The sequence below is a fragment of the Engystomops pustulosus genome, chromosome 6 (assembly GCF_040894005.1).
Source record: "Engystomops pustulosus chromosome 6, aEngPut4.maternal, whole genome shotgun sequence".
NCBI lineage: Eukaryota > Metazoa > Chordata > Amphibia > Anura > Leptodactylidae > Engystomops > Engystomops pustulosus.
In genome coordinates, this window is record NC_092416.1 from 125925388 (window position 1) to 125942634 (window position 17247).

The window sequence follows — 17247 nt, forward strand, 5'->3', positions numbered from 1 at the left end:
ATACACTGCCAAAGTGTTTTTGTATAAAAAAAAAAAAAAAGATGTGTTATATTGTACCTTTCATTATCATTTGCTGTGTGACTAGGCAGTTGCCAAAGAGGAGGGACTGGAAAGGAGCAGTTCCCCCCCACCCTTGGGAAACATGTGACCTTTTCAAATATATGAATAACTCCCCTTACTCTGGATTGGCTGTAGAGTAGCAGGGGCCTTCGCTAAACCCAGTGATGGGTGTTTTCATATATTTGAAAAGGTCACATGTAGAAGCTGTTCCCCAAGGGTGGGGGGGGGGGGGGAGACTGCTCCTTTCCAGACCCTCCCATTTGGCAACTGCCTATTCACACAGAAGATGCTAATGAAAGGTACAATATAACATTTTTTTCTGTAAAACCTATTTTTAATACAAAAACATTTTGTCAGTATGTACTATGCTCTGTGGGGACTGGGGGAGTGCTAAAAAAATTGTCTCCTGGTGACAGGTTCCCTTTAAGTGGTATAATACTGCCCCTTAGGGTGCATTTTTTTTTCAATGAATCCATTAAAGTTTTTACAGTTATTCAATAGGGAATCCTAGCCACCATTTTTAATGTCAGTTATATTTTTTTAAATGACCTTTTGACTTATTGGACAAGGGGTCTGTGAAAACAGATGTGTGTGACTAGGATTGTGAGTGCACCTCACAATGTAACAGTATGTGCAGCTACAGTACAGTGGGGCTCAGGTAACACCCTCCCTCAGAGCCCTTCTGGTTCATTAGTTAATTGTAAATATTGATTTTAGAAGAAAGGAGACCATAGATAAAAGATTACCATAGTCACAGTGCCTGGGTCTATGAGAAAGTCCCTGGTTTATCATGCTTGGTTTTGATGGTAGATTTGCTTTAAGGGTGCATCCACACTTGAAGGTTTTCAGATTCGAAGTTTGCAGTTTTTGAAAATAAAGGCAGGCGCTACTCTTACTCCATTTCTGGATTCTACATCAAAAACTGCATCTAAAAAAATTGAACAAGTGGTCGCACCCTCAAATGTATTACATTTAGTGCATGTGTTGTTCACAGTCATGTGCTTCTGCCCTTAAGATACCAGTACATGAATGTGCTAAAATTGTCAGACTTCTACAATTTGTCACTGACATTGCTATCAGCTAAAATAATTGTACTTTGTTCAATTCTAATCTGATTACTTTTTTTTGCACCCCAGGCCGTCGTAAGTGAACTGCTGCAGTGCCATGTACAAGAAGCAGAGCTTCAGAGGTCGGCTGTCTATAGAGTACAAGTGCCACAGTGACTTGAAGCATGATGCTGGCTCCTTGTTTAAAGGGATCAGATTTAGATCAAGAACACCTTATGGCCTCATGGAACCAACAAAGACTTCTCTTCTGGTTACCTGGAAAGGTGGAGGAGCGCAGAAACTATGGATTGCATTGGGACTTCCACCTTGTTTTGTGCCATCCTAGAAGGTCAAGACTTACCCACCTGTGATATTTGGTCTCACTCATTCTACCATTTCCATCACTCATTAGAACTTCACATGGCTGAATGGGCCAGTCCAAGGGGGGTTATATAGACTATGGTTCAATGGGACCAATAAGCCCTAGCCCACATACCCAGTCATGCTCCATGGATCTGGATTTTTAACTCTTCCCCCACCCCACCCCCAGTGATTTCCCAGGGTTTATTTAATTAAAAGGATTTCCAATTTAATTCTTATTATCCCTGCCTTTGTATGACCATCACCAAGATTCTATTAGACTGGGTTCACATCCGAATTGTGTTTTAAAATATGCATTTTACCAAAATCAGGTCATGGTAGGGTTACATGTATTAAGAGGAGCGCAATAGACTTCTGAATAAAGTCTACAGCAGGGCCTCGCTTATGAAAATCCAGTCCGCACAAGAGTGGCATGAGGGATGCAAAAGGAAGAGGGGCGGGGAGCATTGCATGTAGCCAATCAAGGCCAGCAAAATCTAGGTGGAATCATTGAAGTTATGAGTAATACTAGTTGAGTCAACACTGACCCCTTGTGGCCCATAGAAGAATTATGCTGCACAAAAGGGAGATTAGGATCAATAGCGTGTTACACTGGAATCTTACAGACATGTATACGTCAAGAGAATTGGAAGTAGATTTCTTTCATTCTTAATCACTGACCTTGAATTCATCACAAATTATCTAAAATGATTAAAGTGGACAACTGGCTTATACATAACCCATATGAACAGAACATTGGGACAGTGGATACCCCATGCCATTTTAGAGAACTGACACATAAGGGCACGTTTACTGAGAGCAGTGCAGAGGGCACCAAATTCATGATTTCTGGAACACGTTCATGAATCTGGCGCTTTCCTGCAGTGCCCAGACAGAGGGCACCACTTTTTTGGTGCAACTTTAACATAGAATTGTGTCGCACACTGTAGGACTTTGCATGTTAAATCTGGTGGACAGTCCAATGCCTAATTTGTGTCACGACTAGTGCAGCTGCCCCACAGAACGGTGGTGTGCAACACATTTGTGGTGCTGATACTTCAACACCTGCGCAAGCAGGTTGCACCTAAAAGAACATGCAAATCCGATGGAAAACTGGCGCACCACTCCTAAGAACTTATGGTACCATTTTCCTCAGAAGAGCAAGTCACAGTACATCATATTTATAAAACGTTATATACTTTATTGCAAAACTTCCAACTGCATATTACCATCCCACTCCTTATAATATTCAAAGATTAAATATAAATCCCCATGTCATAGGTCAGTACAGGCCACCATCATGCACACCAGTTCATTGTCCAGGAGTCCTCAGTGACAAAGCTGCCATAGAGAATAGGACCCATTGAAGAACCTGTGAGGAGGACAGTAAAGAGTTAGTCCAGAAGACAGTCACAAGATTAGACATTTATCAGAGGAACAGCCTCCATAGGATGAACTTCCCTAGGCCAGTTTCACTCCTAGTGCTGTATCACTACTATGCTACCTTGTCCCTGGCAAGGTTGTTGGCCTGGTGTGCTCTTCACCACAGGACTTAAGGGATCCCCCTGTAGGCCCAGGTAACAACACATTCAGTGTTATGCATCAGTGAAGTATCTGGTCTGCTTGGGACTGCAGGAGGAGAAGATGTGGGCAGGTTCAGATCATCATTGGAGCTCCTGTTCTTGTTTCTACAATTCTTCCTGTTCAGGGGTTGTGATGGGAAGCTCCAATGGCAATCTGAATTTCCCCTCCTGTCAACGATATTGGTTTCCTTAAAACTGTTGAAAGCTGTGGTACAGCATGGAGCAAGAAAACTGCAATAAGTGGGTGAGGCTTGCAGTTTGGGCACTCCAGTTTCTTAAAAAGGTCTACAATCACTGTTCATTGTTTGAAGAGCACTATAAGAGTAGTAATAGCCTATAGTTTACATAATTTTAGAATAAATTTCACATGTCATGTTGAAGGAAATTTATACAAACTGAAGAGTAAGACGCTACACCCAGAAGAAGCCATGGTGTGAGATACCCCGAGTCAGGAAGTTTGTTGGGGTCCTGTCTACTTGTGATATGCAGATGTGCATACATCAGTGTTCAATAATCTATGTGCCAACCTGATTCTACTTAAAACCTGACAAGGACACCCAACGTAGTGCCTTCCCCAGCGTGGGACTGTAGCGGATACAGGAGTTGGTGACAACACACATGCACCAACTTACTCACCACTACAGTGTTGAAAATAAAAGTCCCCCCTGCTGAATGAATTTGGAATAGCACATTTACCTAGTGTTTACCAATGCTTTCATTGCCCATTTTGAGATCATGAGACCTGAACCCGCCCCCATTGGGCTGTAGCACTGCACAGAGCAAGTAAGGCAAAGTTTGCACACATGCATTCAGCAGGGTTGGTTACAAATTAATGGGGGGAGGGGGGCAAAACAGGAAGAGGGATATTTTATACATAACAGGGGGCTTGGCATCATATTATGAAGTTGCACTGTAGCATACCTGTTCAAGACATCAGGACATGAAGGCCCGTACTCTGCCTCTGATTGTTGCCCTGCAGATTGGGCAGTGTCTTAGATTAGGGGCACAGTCCATGCAGACCACCAGATGTCCACATGGCACAAATACCATCGATACATCCTTGTCCATACACACTTTACACATTCTCTCTTCCTTCAGCCTCCGGAGCTGCTCGTCAGTGGTAAGAACAGCATCTGCAACAAGAAACAGTCATATCCTACAGCAACTGACATTTTACAACATAAGGATATTAAAGGAGCTCCTTACAGTGGATGGGGGCACTGCCTAACCAATACAAGGGGAAGTAGGCACTACCAAGAAGAATTTTAGATCTAAAAATGATTAATAAATGTAAAATACCCACAAAATATATTATATCAACATGTGATTGACAAAACCACCAGGCATTGGCATCATTCCCGTTACGCCAGTTCCATGCCAAGGGGGCATGGAAGGGGCATAGTCAATTGAGTGGGCCTTAGAGTAATGTTCCCATGGTCTAGGCAGTTTTTAGCATTCCCATGGTTTTTGTTCAAAACTACCCAACTAGCACAGTTAAGGCCTCCGTTGTTGCTCTACTCCAATATGCAAATCCATCTGTATTTGATCCACAGAACAGTCTCACCAGCTTTTGAAATGGTTAAATAGAGGAGTTCCTCCTGGCTTTCTGTGAATTTCCTGTAATAGTCTCAACAGTGGACCTCGTTCCACGAAGATCCTGTGCTGGAAATTTGGTACAGATTGTGCAGATTACCGGGGTAAACAAGTAAAAATGTTTTATTATCTTATACTCAAAAATACGTCATCAGGCCCCAGAAGAAGCCAGAGTGGGCGAAACCTAGGTCGGGCAAGCTGTTTGGCGTCCATATGGACTTTTATGTGATGCACACTTTTATAAACGTACTTTTGAGAGTATAAGATAAAACATTTTTACCCCGGTAATCCGCACTATCTGTACCAAATTTCCAGCACAGGAACGAGGTCCACTGTCGAGACTACTGCAGGAAATTCACAGAAAGCCAGGAGGAATTACCGAGGAACTCCTCTATTTTAACCATTTCGAAAGCTGGTGAGACTATTCTGTGGATCAAATACAGATGGATTTGCATATTAGAGTAGAGCACTAACTTCTTTTTGGTTTTGTTTGCATTTTGTGGCCGATTGGGAGTGGGCCTTGTTAGTTGCTCCTCTGCTTTTATTTGCATTAGTCTGAACATCAAGCTAGTGGATTTGACTTAGTTGTAGACTACCCTTTTTGTCTACATTGAAATACTGGCAGATGACAATTGTTGCATTTCGACCAGTAAAAATTGCATCCGCTGAAAAAGGCAGGATGAAAACGCATAACATGCTACGTCTTTCCATCCTGCTGAGCAACATGTATTCTCAGCAGAGGCAATAGAAGCCTATGCGGAGCGGATGCAGCGTATTGCATACCTCTAGGCTAGCTGAGCTGATATGTCGCTCATCAGGAGGGGGAAGACCGTGACATCACTCACTGCTTCCGTTGCGTGCTCCAACACCGCCACCGCATTCAGGGGGGGGAGGTGAGGTCCCAGGTGACTATGCTTACAGTGGGATACATCTGCCATATGTTGTAAGGACAAGTCAGAATCCCACAAAACAAGATGTGAACCCATCCCATCAAACACACATGGACAGTGCAGGCAAGAAGTTTGATGCATTATGCATTCTAGTAGTTTCTGGTACTTGTGGTAAAGCAATGCTTGTTGATACTGGTATTGTGCTATTAGTTGTAGATATCTTCCAAGTATAAGATAATATTCTTTTATATCAAAGGCGGACAGAATACACACTGAAAAAAGTTTTATACAGCAATATAAACTGGAGGAGAAGTATTTGTATGAAAGTGTGAAATTGTTAGACAACATTTTCTGACCTCCAAAAAAAAAAAAAAAAAAAAAATTATATATTGCATACTGCAATGGCCATCCTAATTTGATATTGAAAACCTTCCCAACAGTTGAATGTTGCATAAACAAAATTTACTGCTGAATATTTCTCCCATCATACCCATTGGTAGATCAGATTTACCTGGTTCTTTTGGTGGTCCAGGCTCAGAGGACGCCCTTTCTGCTGGAGCTTCATGAATCCTTACAAAGTCTGGATGGAGAACAACAGTCACCGCAGTATACAGTAGTACAGCACAATTGAATTAGCATAGTGGAAGATTTTAGTTTAGCAAAGCACGAATGTGGACACAACTGGAAAGCCAATTCTACTCCATTCACATTCAAAACTGAATTTATAGATCTGTTGGGGATTCCACCTCATTCACACTAACTTTAAACCCACTTTTATTTCAGCTGAGGTAGAGACTAGAGTATGAGAAAAACAAATCATAAATGCATAAAAAGCTGAACAGTTAGTTAAGTTTAGAGTCACACATACTGCATGCAAGACACTACTACAGCACCACCATCCACATAGGCCAACACTTTGCTTTGGACAGGCTTTTTGTATACCTGTTGCATGCGTCTGTCTCTCCTCTTCTGCCTGAACTAGATCATGGACCAGGTCAGAGACGGAGCTGTAAGGGACCCCGCTTAGGTGGAACCGGCTTTGAACCAGACTGGCCACAGAGTTTTCGTCAAATCCCATCTGCAAAGCACCCTGGACTACAGAGGACTGACTGTAGACCTGCCAGTCACTAGGGGAATCTGCAAGGGACGGGTTAATCCAGTTACTCGCGTCTTAAATTCCCCCCTTAAGATCCAAGTGGCAGACCCACTCCGGTACAAAGGCCTCTACAACATATGCCTTTAAATTCAGATCCTGGAGGGTTGGGAGAGGAGACTCAATACACATGCCTTGAACATTATTGTAGCAGATGGCCAGGGTGAGACATAAGGGTGCATACAACGCTGCACCCATCAATAGCCATAAATGCACAATAAAAAGGTGCAAGTTGCTGGTCATAATGAATTCATGAGAAGCCATCCTTCTCATGACCCATCTGCTATAAGTGGGATTACCTTCAAAACCAGTGATTGTGAACCTTTTGGAGACGGAGTGCCTAAACTACAACCAAAATCCACTTATTCATAGTGAAGCCCCAACATAGCATTTTAAGCAGCAACTTCTTGCCATCTGTTCTTCAACATCTTTTAATTGTATCAGCCACCTGAGGCCACCAATACAGTTGAAAGGAGGAAAGCAAATTCAGACCCTCATTGTAGCTTCTCTCCAGGGTCTCTGTACAGGAAGAATGGTGGGTCCAGCAGGATCACCTCCAAAGATAAAGCAGTTATGTTAACCTTCTCACTTTTCCCATAGTTCCAAGCAGCCAATGAAATGTTGCTTTATAATTGTGCTGAGTACAGCATCGCTTAAGTTGCCTGGGACTGAAGGAAAATTTTGTGGATTTGGGCCTGTTCGGTGAACTCTGTCCTTGGGCGATGGCCTGATTGCCCACAGAAAAGGCTCTGAGTGCCACCTCTGGCACCCATGCCATAGGTTCGCCACCACTGTCCCAAACTGTTTAATATCAGAAATATATAGCGCTGGCCTTCAAACTGTTGGCCTCTGTGGTAAAGACAACAAAAAAACCACTCACCACTGAGACCATCTGGGCTCCTGTCAGCAGGACTTTGAGATTCAGCCTGTGAAGACCAATAGTCATGCAAAGTTTTAAGATAATCATTGTTCTATATTCTTTCATTTTGTGTTCAGTTTAAAATAAACACTCCTTCCCTTCTCCTGCAATATCACGGTCACTTCTAGCGGCTAAAAGTATCACTACAAAGTATTATACATAAACCTCAAAGTATGGAAAACACCAGCAAGGAAAACATTAACAAGGTTAGTCAAAGTGTCAAAAAAATGTGAAAGGGACACACAAAGTGCAATTGTGTGGATAGACTGATCACATGGGCTTGAGGGTGTGACAACACATTCAGTTTTTCAGATGCAGTTTGATGGCCAATCCAGGAATTGAGTAAAGGCACACGATGCGTTGCGCAACCCCTTTGACGCATTCCACTGGCTTCAGCCATGATCACGTGCAAAGGTTACATTGAGTTTTAGCAGATGCAGTGGAAATGCAATGCAACCTTTGCATGTGATCAAGGCTGAAGCCAGTCAAATGCATTAAAAACGCGACACTCGACACGACGCATCGTGTTAATGCACCCTAAGAGTAGGAGGAGGAGTAGCACCTCTTTATTTGCTTCAACCCACACCTGCTTTTGGCTTCAAAAACTGCATCTGAAAACTGAACGAAGGTGGATGTGGCAATTTAAGTATTCAGAAAATGACACTAAGCCCAGAAACCTGCTGGAAGGCATTTTCTGCAGGCACCTCTACAACCGATCCTGCTTGCACAAAGGAGCAATGCCAGTGCCATTTCAAGACTGATGCCCACCAATGGCTCTCATGCTCTCCTTATATTGGCCTTTGTCCTGGTTTCAACGCATCAAATCTTGCAGCACATAAGGATGAGCCATCCAAAAGAAGAAAAATTCTGCCTTATACCAGCAGTGACAAGGACACGAGAGGGGTCAGGAAGGAGACTAATTGTCTGCCCATATCCAGGAAAAAAAAAAAAAAAAAAATTCCATTTAGGGAGGAGTATTGCTGTTCTATGCAGCAACCAAAAGAGTCCTTAAGCCCTGCCTTGTTAAATAATTGCTATTGTTTGGGTAGTGAAAAGTCTAAATTTTCTAATACGGCTTTCTACTTCAATTCCTCAGTTTTCTAGATATCTGCTTGCTGTCATTCTATAGAAGGATTCTATGTTTACTCCACTGGATAGAAATCTGTCCATGGTCTCGTGATGGACATGCAGGTGCACAAGCTGTTATATCACAAAGTAATCAGAGCTGTGTGATCTAACGAGCCACGCAACTGTGTGCCCATCAAATGACCACGGACAGATTTCTATCCACTGGTAGTAAACTAGCACGACAGCAAGAAGATCTAGAAAACCATCAAGAATTGATACAGAATGTATATTGGAAGATTGTACAGCTTTTCATTACACAAACTATCAATTTACTTAAAGCGGACAAACCCTTTAAGCAAAATTGTAGGGCTCTTATTTCTAGGGCATGAGCACTTGAGTCTTCTGTTCTTAAGATCTTCTCATAACAAACATTAGAAAACAAAAACCACAGATCAAATCTGGCAGCTGCCTGTATGTACTCACCGTACTTTCTGGACTACTGAATATTGCATCCTGTACACCACGGATGTAGGCTAGACCCATGGAATGGATAAGGAATTCACATCTACAATGAGAGTGGGGCAAGGTTATAGACATGGCTGCAGATCGAAGTACACTATGCACACATGACAGTCTTTGGGACACACACACACACTTTCCCTTTAAATCCATTATATCTTCTGCATTCAAGGGACATACCTTGGAAACCACTTTGCATGCTCTCTCCAGGGGTCATCCCCCCTCTCCCAGTTTCTCAGACCCCCATCACAGTGAAAACACTTGACATGATCCCTGAGCCCTGCAAAAGATGTGAAAAGTCAAACATCCAAGCAGTTCACATAAGAGATGGAGCTTCTATGGGGTATACAATGTTAGAGGGTAAAATCATGTGACATACCATTAACATTGTCCCAACTGACCTACTAGCAAATTCACCAATGATAGTCACATGCAGTAAACTAACACCTGATCCAGCACCTTCCATACATGTCATTTTTCAGGCTTATGGGAAAGTCTTTACAATTTTCCCAATATTTTGTCTGCTTTGTAAATAACTTTAAAAGTAGGTTACATTTAAGAACTTTTATGGTCACAGCAAGCTAAGCACTTAAAGAAGTTACACCTACAGCATCTTGTTAACCAGAACATCCTTACCAGTGTAGAAGAAGCCTGCCCGAGCCAGGACTTCGGGGGTCACCTCGGCATATGGAGGCCAGCCACGGTAAGTTGAAAGTCTCTCCCTCTCCTCTATCAAATCAGGATATGCTGCCTGCCAGGTCTCCTCTTCCTCTTCGCCAGGAAGCCTATGCAACTGTCCAAGAATTTGCCCATCAACAGAGTCCCAGCCAGCTGCACAGGGAATATTGCCCACCTCTCTGCCCAGCACAAATGGACAGGAAGGAAAGAATTTAAGGTGCTCATCTTGTGGCTGGTCCCCAGGTTCCCAACATCTGAGGACCCCACCACAACAAAAACACTGTACCCTGTCCCCAGGTCCCAGGTAGTAGAAGCCAGCATGAGCAAGCTCTCGAGGAGACATTGTGCTGGGTCCAGGCCACATTGTAAAGGTCCGTAATCTGCTTGCTTCACAGCGCATGCTAGGCTTTACCACTGCAGGGGGTTCTGGCTCCATTGTGGTGGGTCTCCATGAGCCCATAATGTGACTGATTACGTCTTCCTCCATTGACAGGTCCACTCCACGTTTGCAGTGTGCCCCGTGCCCCATCAGTGGGCTGGAATCCCATTGCCAACGACTCATTGCAGCAGGTGATCTTCTGGAACAGAGGTAAACAAGTCAGCATCACATGAGGCAGTCCCATCACCTGAACACAGAGCAGTCACAAGGCAGAGGGAGGCTTTCACATGTTCCAAAAGGATAGGCTGGAACACTACACGTCACACTGAGAAAGGGGTTATTCCTGTTCTCCAAAGTGTATAGCTACCCCTACTGGGGGCAGGAGGATATCACTAGTTAAATATGCATTTACTTAAGGTTCTAGAGTACCAAACTTGTTATACAAGTGGTTGTCGCACAGTTTTCCTAGTAACACAGAGCACTGATCAGATCCTTGTCAGTCAGCATTCAGAACAAGGATTGCAGCTGCCCCACAGCGAACTTCTATCCACCACCTACAAGAACGATCCATAGACCCCATGACAAAGGGCAGCACTTCCCACGCTGTCTTCTATAATCCAAATACACAGCTGTCATTGCATTCTGTACACAGCGCTGATTCAGCTGTAGCCACACTACTGTGATCAGGGCATGCAGCTAGCCATATTGTACTGCAAGTCTATCACAATTTTATAAGGATTAGAGAGAAACTTTACGGTTCTCGCAGCCAAAGTTTCAGCACAATTGTAGCCAGCTTAGGGTAATGCCACATGGCGTTTTGAACCTGTTTTTGGTCCGTTTTTAAGCAGTCCGTCAACAAATGCGCCCGGTTTTTGAACAGTTTTAATTAAGATAACTGGTATAACCTGTCGAAAACAGATGAGTTTCCAAAAAACGGATGTGTTTAACGGACTGCTTAAAAACAGTCCAGAAACTGGTTCAAAACACCATGTGTGGCATCACCCTTAGGCCCGCGCCACATGTGGCGCTTTTGTCTGTGCTTGCAAACGCAGACAAAGTCGCGCCCACCGGGGAGGGCCTCGGCGTTTCTATGGAAACGCCTGCGATCGGGAACGAGCCGCCGGTGTTTTGCGTTAAATTAAGGGTGAAGACACACATGGCGTTTTTGGGCCGTTTTTACTAAGTGCGTTTTCAGATCGTTAAAAACGCATGCGTTAAAAAATGCATCCGTTTTTTAAAAACGCATGCGTTTGTCCGTTTTCATTGCGCAATTTAGGAAAAATGGACAAAAACGATCTGAAAACACACTTAGTAAAAACGGCCCAAAAACGCCACGTGTGTCTTCACCCTAAGGGTGAAGACACACGTGGCGTTCTTGGGCCGTTTTTACTATGTGTGTTTTCAGATCGTAAAAAACGCATCAGTTTGTTTGTTTTTAATTGCGCAAATTCAGAAAACCGGACAAAAACCATGTTTTAATGATGTGAAAACGCACTAAAAACGCCACGTGTGTCTTCACCCTGTGGATGCTGTCGAACGTTCCGCTAGGAGTCTGTTCATAACGCAACGCTAGCACACAGGGGGGGCCGTCCTAAGCCCAAATGCACATGTGTTTCCAGGGAAACGCATCTGTGTTTGGGCCAAGGACCACCCCCTGTGCGCTAGCGTTGCTTTATGAACAGACTCCTAGCGGAACATGTGACTGCAGCCAATCTTTGAAGAGAACAACCAGTATAGATTTCACTAATATATTAGAAGCCACCTGGACAGGAAGGACGTGACGTGTGCTGTTAAAGCATTTAGATTAAACGCAAATCCAGCCTGCATTTACAAACGGCGCTCAAATAGTGTTTAAAAACACAAATCAGGTTGAGGCCAAATGTAGCATTTGTATTGCAATACAAATTCCCAGGGGCAGGTCTCAGCCAGCACTAGATCAGTAGCCAGCACCTCGTGTCTCACGCCCGCCACTGGGAATTTGTTCTCCAGTTGTAAATGCAACACAAACACCATGACTGGCCGCACCCTCAGGGCGCTTTCACGTTAAGCACAGGGGGGTGGGGCTCTGGGCGATCACATGTGCGTTTCCAGAGAAACGGGTGCGATCGGATTATCAATCGCATGTTTCCCAGGAAACGCATATGTGATCAGGCTGAGCCCCGCCCCCTGTGCACTAGCATCACGTTACGAACGCGACACTAGCGGAAAGTGAACGCGCCCTCAAAGTGGAGTTTAAACTGAAACATAATTAGAGGAATCGCCTCCCCACTGCATTTGAGTTGAATTTCAAGTGCAACATGCAGGACTACCAATGCAGCAAAAAACATAAACACATAAGAAACAAGAGGCAAGGGACTTGGCCCAAAGTGCCCCATTTAAGTAATACAAAAATAAAAATGCATATGCATGTGTTTGGTCCAACCCACCTCCCATTTGAATGTTGCATTTAAAAACAAAAAAGAAAAAACTGCACATCTGAATGTCGCCTTCAGTTTTACTGAAACAGTTTTTGATGTAGATACTCAAATTTTATGTTCCCACCTGCTTTTGGTAACACAAACTGCATCAGAAAGATTCCATGGTTGTAAACATCATAACACATGTGGTGCTCATTACAATTCCACGTCTTTTAGTTGAAACGCATTTGCATCAGGACAAGCTTCTCCTCATCCAGACTGAATTGCATTTCAAAACGCAGCTCAACCAGAACATGTGAACACAGCCCAAAGCATAATGGAAAGTGCCAGTGCAGACATGCTGGGCCTCACCTCCAATCTCATTATTATTTCACCACCTAGTACAGTGATGGCGAACCTTTTAGAGCCTGAGTGCCCAAACTTCAAACAAAAGCCACTTATTTATTGCAAAGTGCCAGCGCAGCAATTTAAGCAGTAATGTATTTCTCTTTGTTCATTGACAACTTTCAATCCTTCAGTCTCCCAAGGACACCAGCCCAGTTGAAAGGAGGAGGGCAAATTCATCTATCAGTGTAGGAAGATTCTGCAGGCAGATTCTTGAGTTCTGTCTGGTGAACTTCATTCTGGGGTGAAGGCCTGGGTGCCCACAGAAAGGGCTCAGAGTGTCGCCTCTGGCACCCGTGCCATAGGTTCGCCACCACTGACCTAGTACATACACTGCTATCCTCCAAGCCACAAGACTACACACATACTAACCTCAACACAAGCTGTGTTCCTGACAACCACATGAGGCTTAGGTGGAGGCTTTTATAGAGCTGACCTCCCAGCTAAAGGGGGTCATATGATCCTATTAACCCTCGCAGTACAGAGAAAAATCTACGGCCATTTGCGAGCAAAACTACTCTGATGCAAAGATAAAGTATAGCGTTCCAAAGACTTCAACTGTGATCACATGCAGAGGTTACATTGCGTTTTAGCAATGTTGTCTGGTATTTTGCAATAGTCTTTCGTCATTATTTTTAGAAATATTTGGCTCTGTCATATTGTCAGCAATATACAATCTGTCCAGGATAACCCCTTTAAGACCAAGCTTGGGCCTTTAGGACAAGACAAAAAATGTTTTGTTTTTCATTCTCACATTCCTAAACCAGTAAGGCTGTGTTCACACATTGGACCGCATTTACCAAAGCCCCTGTGACAGTTTTCTTTCAGACTTTGCACATGTATTTAAGAATTGTCATTGCCACACGTGTGTTACACATGACTTACTTGTGTCGCGGCTGCACTACACCCGATACAACACAAATTTCTGCACATAAGGGGACACAGTCGGACCGTGCGCCACATTATACCTGCAGAATCCGACAGAAGTGTATTGCACAACCTATGTTAAAGGAGCACCAAATGCACATAGTGCAGTTTGCACTGTTTCAGATTTTTTAATTTTAACCCAATGTAATCACAATGGGATCAGCTTAGTTTTTTTCTCTTTTTTTTCTTTTATATTTTTAACTTTTTAAAGAAAACTGGAAGATTTGTGCGATATTTACAATATTTAACTTTTTCACAAACACAGCAAGGTCTGCCACGACCAGAGGTCGCATTATCACCTGTACAATCATCACAGACGGTTGTACAGACAGGTCTATTCCTCTAAAAAGTCCCATGTGCATAAGTCAAAATGCATGAGTTTTTAAATGCGTTACAATGCGTTTGGCTACTCTGGAAGCATTTGTTTCATTGTAACTGTAAGCGTCCCGGCCCTCAGTAGCAATCAGTGTTATGTGTACCTTAGATACACATATTGCTGGTTGCTATGCTCAGCCTTCACCCTCTGTGACACAGGCAGCGGCTGCCGACGTCGTTGCCTGGGTTGTAGAGTGAGACGGCGCCGATGCTGCGGGATGGACCATGCATTTTTTTGCAGAGGCTGGCTATATACACTACAGGGGGGCAGGCTAGCTATATATTAAAGGGAGGGCTGGCTATATACTACTAGGGGGCAGGCTATATACTACCGGGAGGGCTGGCTATATACTGTAGAGGGGTGGGCTATATACCACAGGGGGGGCTGCCTTTATACTACCGGTGGCAGGCTGGCTATATACTACAAGGGGGCAGGCTATACACTTCAGGTGGGCTGGCTATATACCACAGGGGAGTCTGGCTATAAAATACAGGGGGGCTGGCTATATACTATAAGGGGGATGTCTATATACTACAGACGGGCTGGCTTTATACCACAGGGGGGCTGGCTATATACCACAGGGGGACAGGCTGGCTATATACTACAGGGGGGACTGGCCATATACTACAGGGGGCAGGCTATATATCACAGGGAGGTTAGCTATATACTACAGGGGGAGCAGGCTGGCTATATACTACAGAGGGGGCAGGCTATATACTACAGAAGGGGCAGGCTGGTTATATACTACAGGGGGGACTGGCTATATACTACAGGGGGCAGGCTATATATCACAGGGAGGTTATCTATATACTACAGGGTACTGACTGGTTATACACTACAGGGGGCAGGCTGGCTATAGACCACAGGGGGGTGGCTATATACTACAGAGGGGGTAGGCTGGCTATATACTACAGGTGGGGCAGGCTGGCTATATACTACAGGGGCTGGCTAGTTATAGACTACTGGGGGGGGGCTGGTTATAGACTACAGGGGGGGCTGGTTATATACTACAAAAGGGGCAGGCTGGCTATATAATACAGGTGAGGCAGGCTGCCCATATACTACAGGGGGCAGACTGGCTTTATACTACAGGGGGCAGGCTGTCTAGATACTACAGGGGGAAAGCTGGCTATATACTATAGGGGGGCAGACTGGATATATACTACAGAGGGGGCAGGCTGGCTATATACTACTGGGGGGCAGGCTGGCTATATACTACTGGAGGCAAGCTGGATATATACTACTGGGGGCAGGCTGGCTATGTACTACAGAGGGGGCAGGCTGGCTATATACTACTGGGGGGCAAGCTGGATATATACTACTGGGGGGAGGCTTACTATATACTACAGAGGGGGCAGGCTGGCTATATACTGCAGAGGGGGCTGTCTGTCTGGCTACATACTACAGGGCGGCTGCTATATGCTACAGGCAGGGCAGGCTGGCTATATACTACAGAGGGGGCAGGCTTGCTATATACTACTGGGTGGCTGGCTGTCTATATACGGGGGCAGGGGACTGGCTGACTATATACTATGGAGCTGGCTGCATATATATTGGCTGGCTATATTCTGAGGGCATGACCTACTTATATACTTGGGAATTGTTCTGAGGCTACCGGATAAATGAGGGGGAAATTATATGGAAGCATATATTATAGTATATTGATTGGTCCCAGTCTATTATATGTATATGCAGGGGCACTTAGCTGTTATTTCGGGGACATTGAATTGACTGTGATTTTTTAGGGACGCAGTGTGGCAAATTCTGCAGAGATAAGTTACGTCCGGGAGAAGTTTCCATGATGTTCTCTACCTGATGGAGAAGGATTGGCAAATATGGAAAACTACAGGAAGAAGAGCGGGATGGACCGGACCAACACAGACGTAGAAGGAAACAGCGCCAGCCTAACAGTAAGTGATGTCTGTGCCCGAGGGCAGCCCAGATGTGTAGTATATTAAATGCTGATTAATAGTATAGTACAGTGATGGCTAACCTATGGCACTGGTGCCAGAGGTGGCACTCGGAGCCCTTTCTGTGGGCACCCAGGCCATCACCAGAGATGACTCCAGGTATCTTCCTGCAGTCCCAGACAGCCCAGGACTTGCTGTACACAGAGGTATTTTAAAGTGACAGCTCAACCTGGGACTATTTTCTGCTTTATTGGTGTCCTCAGGTGCTGGTATCAATGAAAACTGTGACAGAGAAGGGAGTATAAATCACAAATAAAATGTCTGTGTTGGCACTTTGCGATAAATAAGCGGGTCTTTTTTGTAGTTTGGGCACTCGGTCTCTAAAAGGTTTGCCATCACTGGTATAGTACATTTGTACTGAGGTGTGTTGGCTCAATAAGAGCTTGAACAAGGGATTAGAGGATTTCTTGTTCACGCCAACCTGTACCGATCTGTACAATAAATCACAAACAATATTGGACCTGTGAATGTCATAAAAAAATTCTAAACTTACCAAAAATGTACATTTTTCATCAAATCCCTTCAATAAAAAGTGATCAATAAAAAGTTATGTGCACCACTGAAAAGAACAATTGATTACACAAAAAATAAGCCCCTGCCAATTGAATTATACTAAAGTTATGCTTCCGAAAAGTAATAGTAAAACAAATGAGATTTTCTCTATATTAGCTTTTCTTCAGTAAAAATATATAAAAAACTATATAACTATAAAAATGAGGTATCACGTAATCGTAGTAATCCATAGAATAAAGATGTCATATTATTTTTGTAGTAACAACCCCAAAAAATTGCGAAAAACTGAAACTAATTATTGAGTATTGAAATTATTGATTTATATACTTTGGTATATAAAAAAAATAAATGGAGAACTCACCATTCCAACGCCCTGGGCAAGTCCTCTTCTTTCTTCATGTGCACTGGCTCC

The 17247-nt window shown here is 43.9% G+C and overlaps 2 protein-coding genes across 5 annotated transcripts in view; one reads left to right on the top strand and one right to left on the bottom strand.

Annotated features, from left to right (window-relative positions):
- Window positions 1–1699, top strand: part of NKAIN4 (sodium/potassium transporting ATPase interacting 4) — a 65420-nt gene extending 63721 nt beyond the window's left edge. For all 3 annotated transcript variants that reach the window (XM_072110924.1, XM_072110923.1, XM_072110925.1), the window contains one exon: window positions 1197–1699. In XM_072110924.1, coding sequence (XP_071967025.1) covers window positions 1197–1206 — 10 coding nt within the window. In that variant the 3' untranslated portion in view covers window positions 1207–1699. The remainder of the gene's footprint in view (window positions 1–1196) is intronic.
- A 947-nt stretch (window positions 1700–2646) lies between these two features.
- BIRC7 (baculoviral IAP repeat containing 7) lies at window positions 2647–13457 on the bottom strand. 2 transcript variants are annotated; one of them, XM_072110921.1, is made up of 9 exons: window positions 13422–13457; window positions 9828–10447; window positions 9372–9471; window positions 9156–9237; window positions 7566–7611; window positions 6475–6669; window positions 6044–6112; window positions 3971–4182; window positions 2647–2838 (listed from the first exon to the last, which is right to left on the bottom strand). In XM_072110921.1, exons 1-8 carry the CDS (start codon window positions 13451–13453, stop codon window positions 3983–3985), a joined length of 1344 nt encoding a protein of 447 aa, XP_071967022.1. In that variant the 5' UTR covers window positions 13454–13457; the 3' UTR covers window positions 2647–2838; window positions 3971–3982. The 2 variants fall into 2 exon arrangements, with proteins under 2 accessions (XP_071967022.1, XP_071967023.1); XM_072110922.1 differs by lacking the exon at window positions 6475–6669.
- Window positions 13458–17247: the final 3790 nt, after the last annotated feature.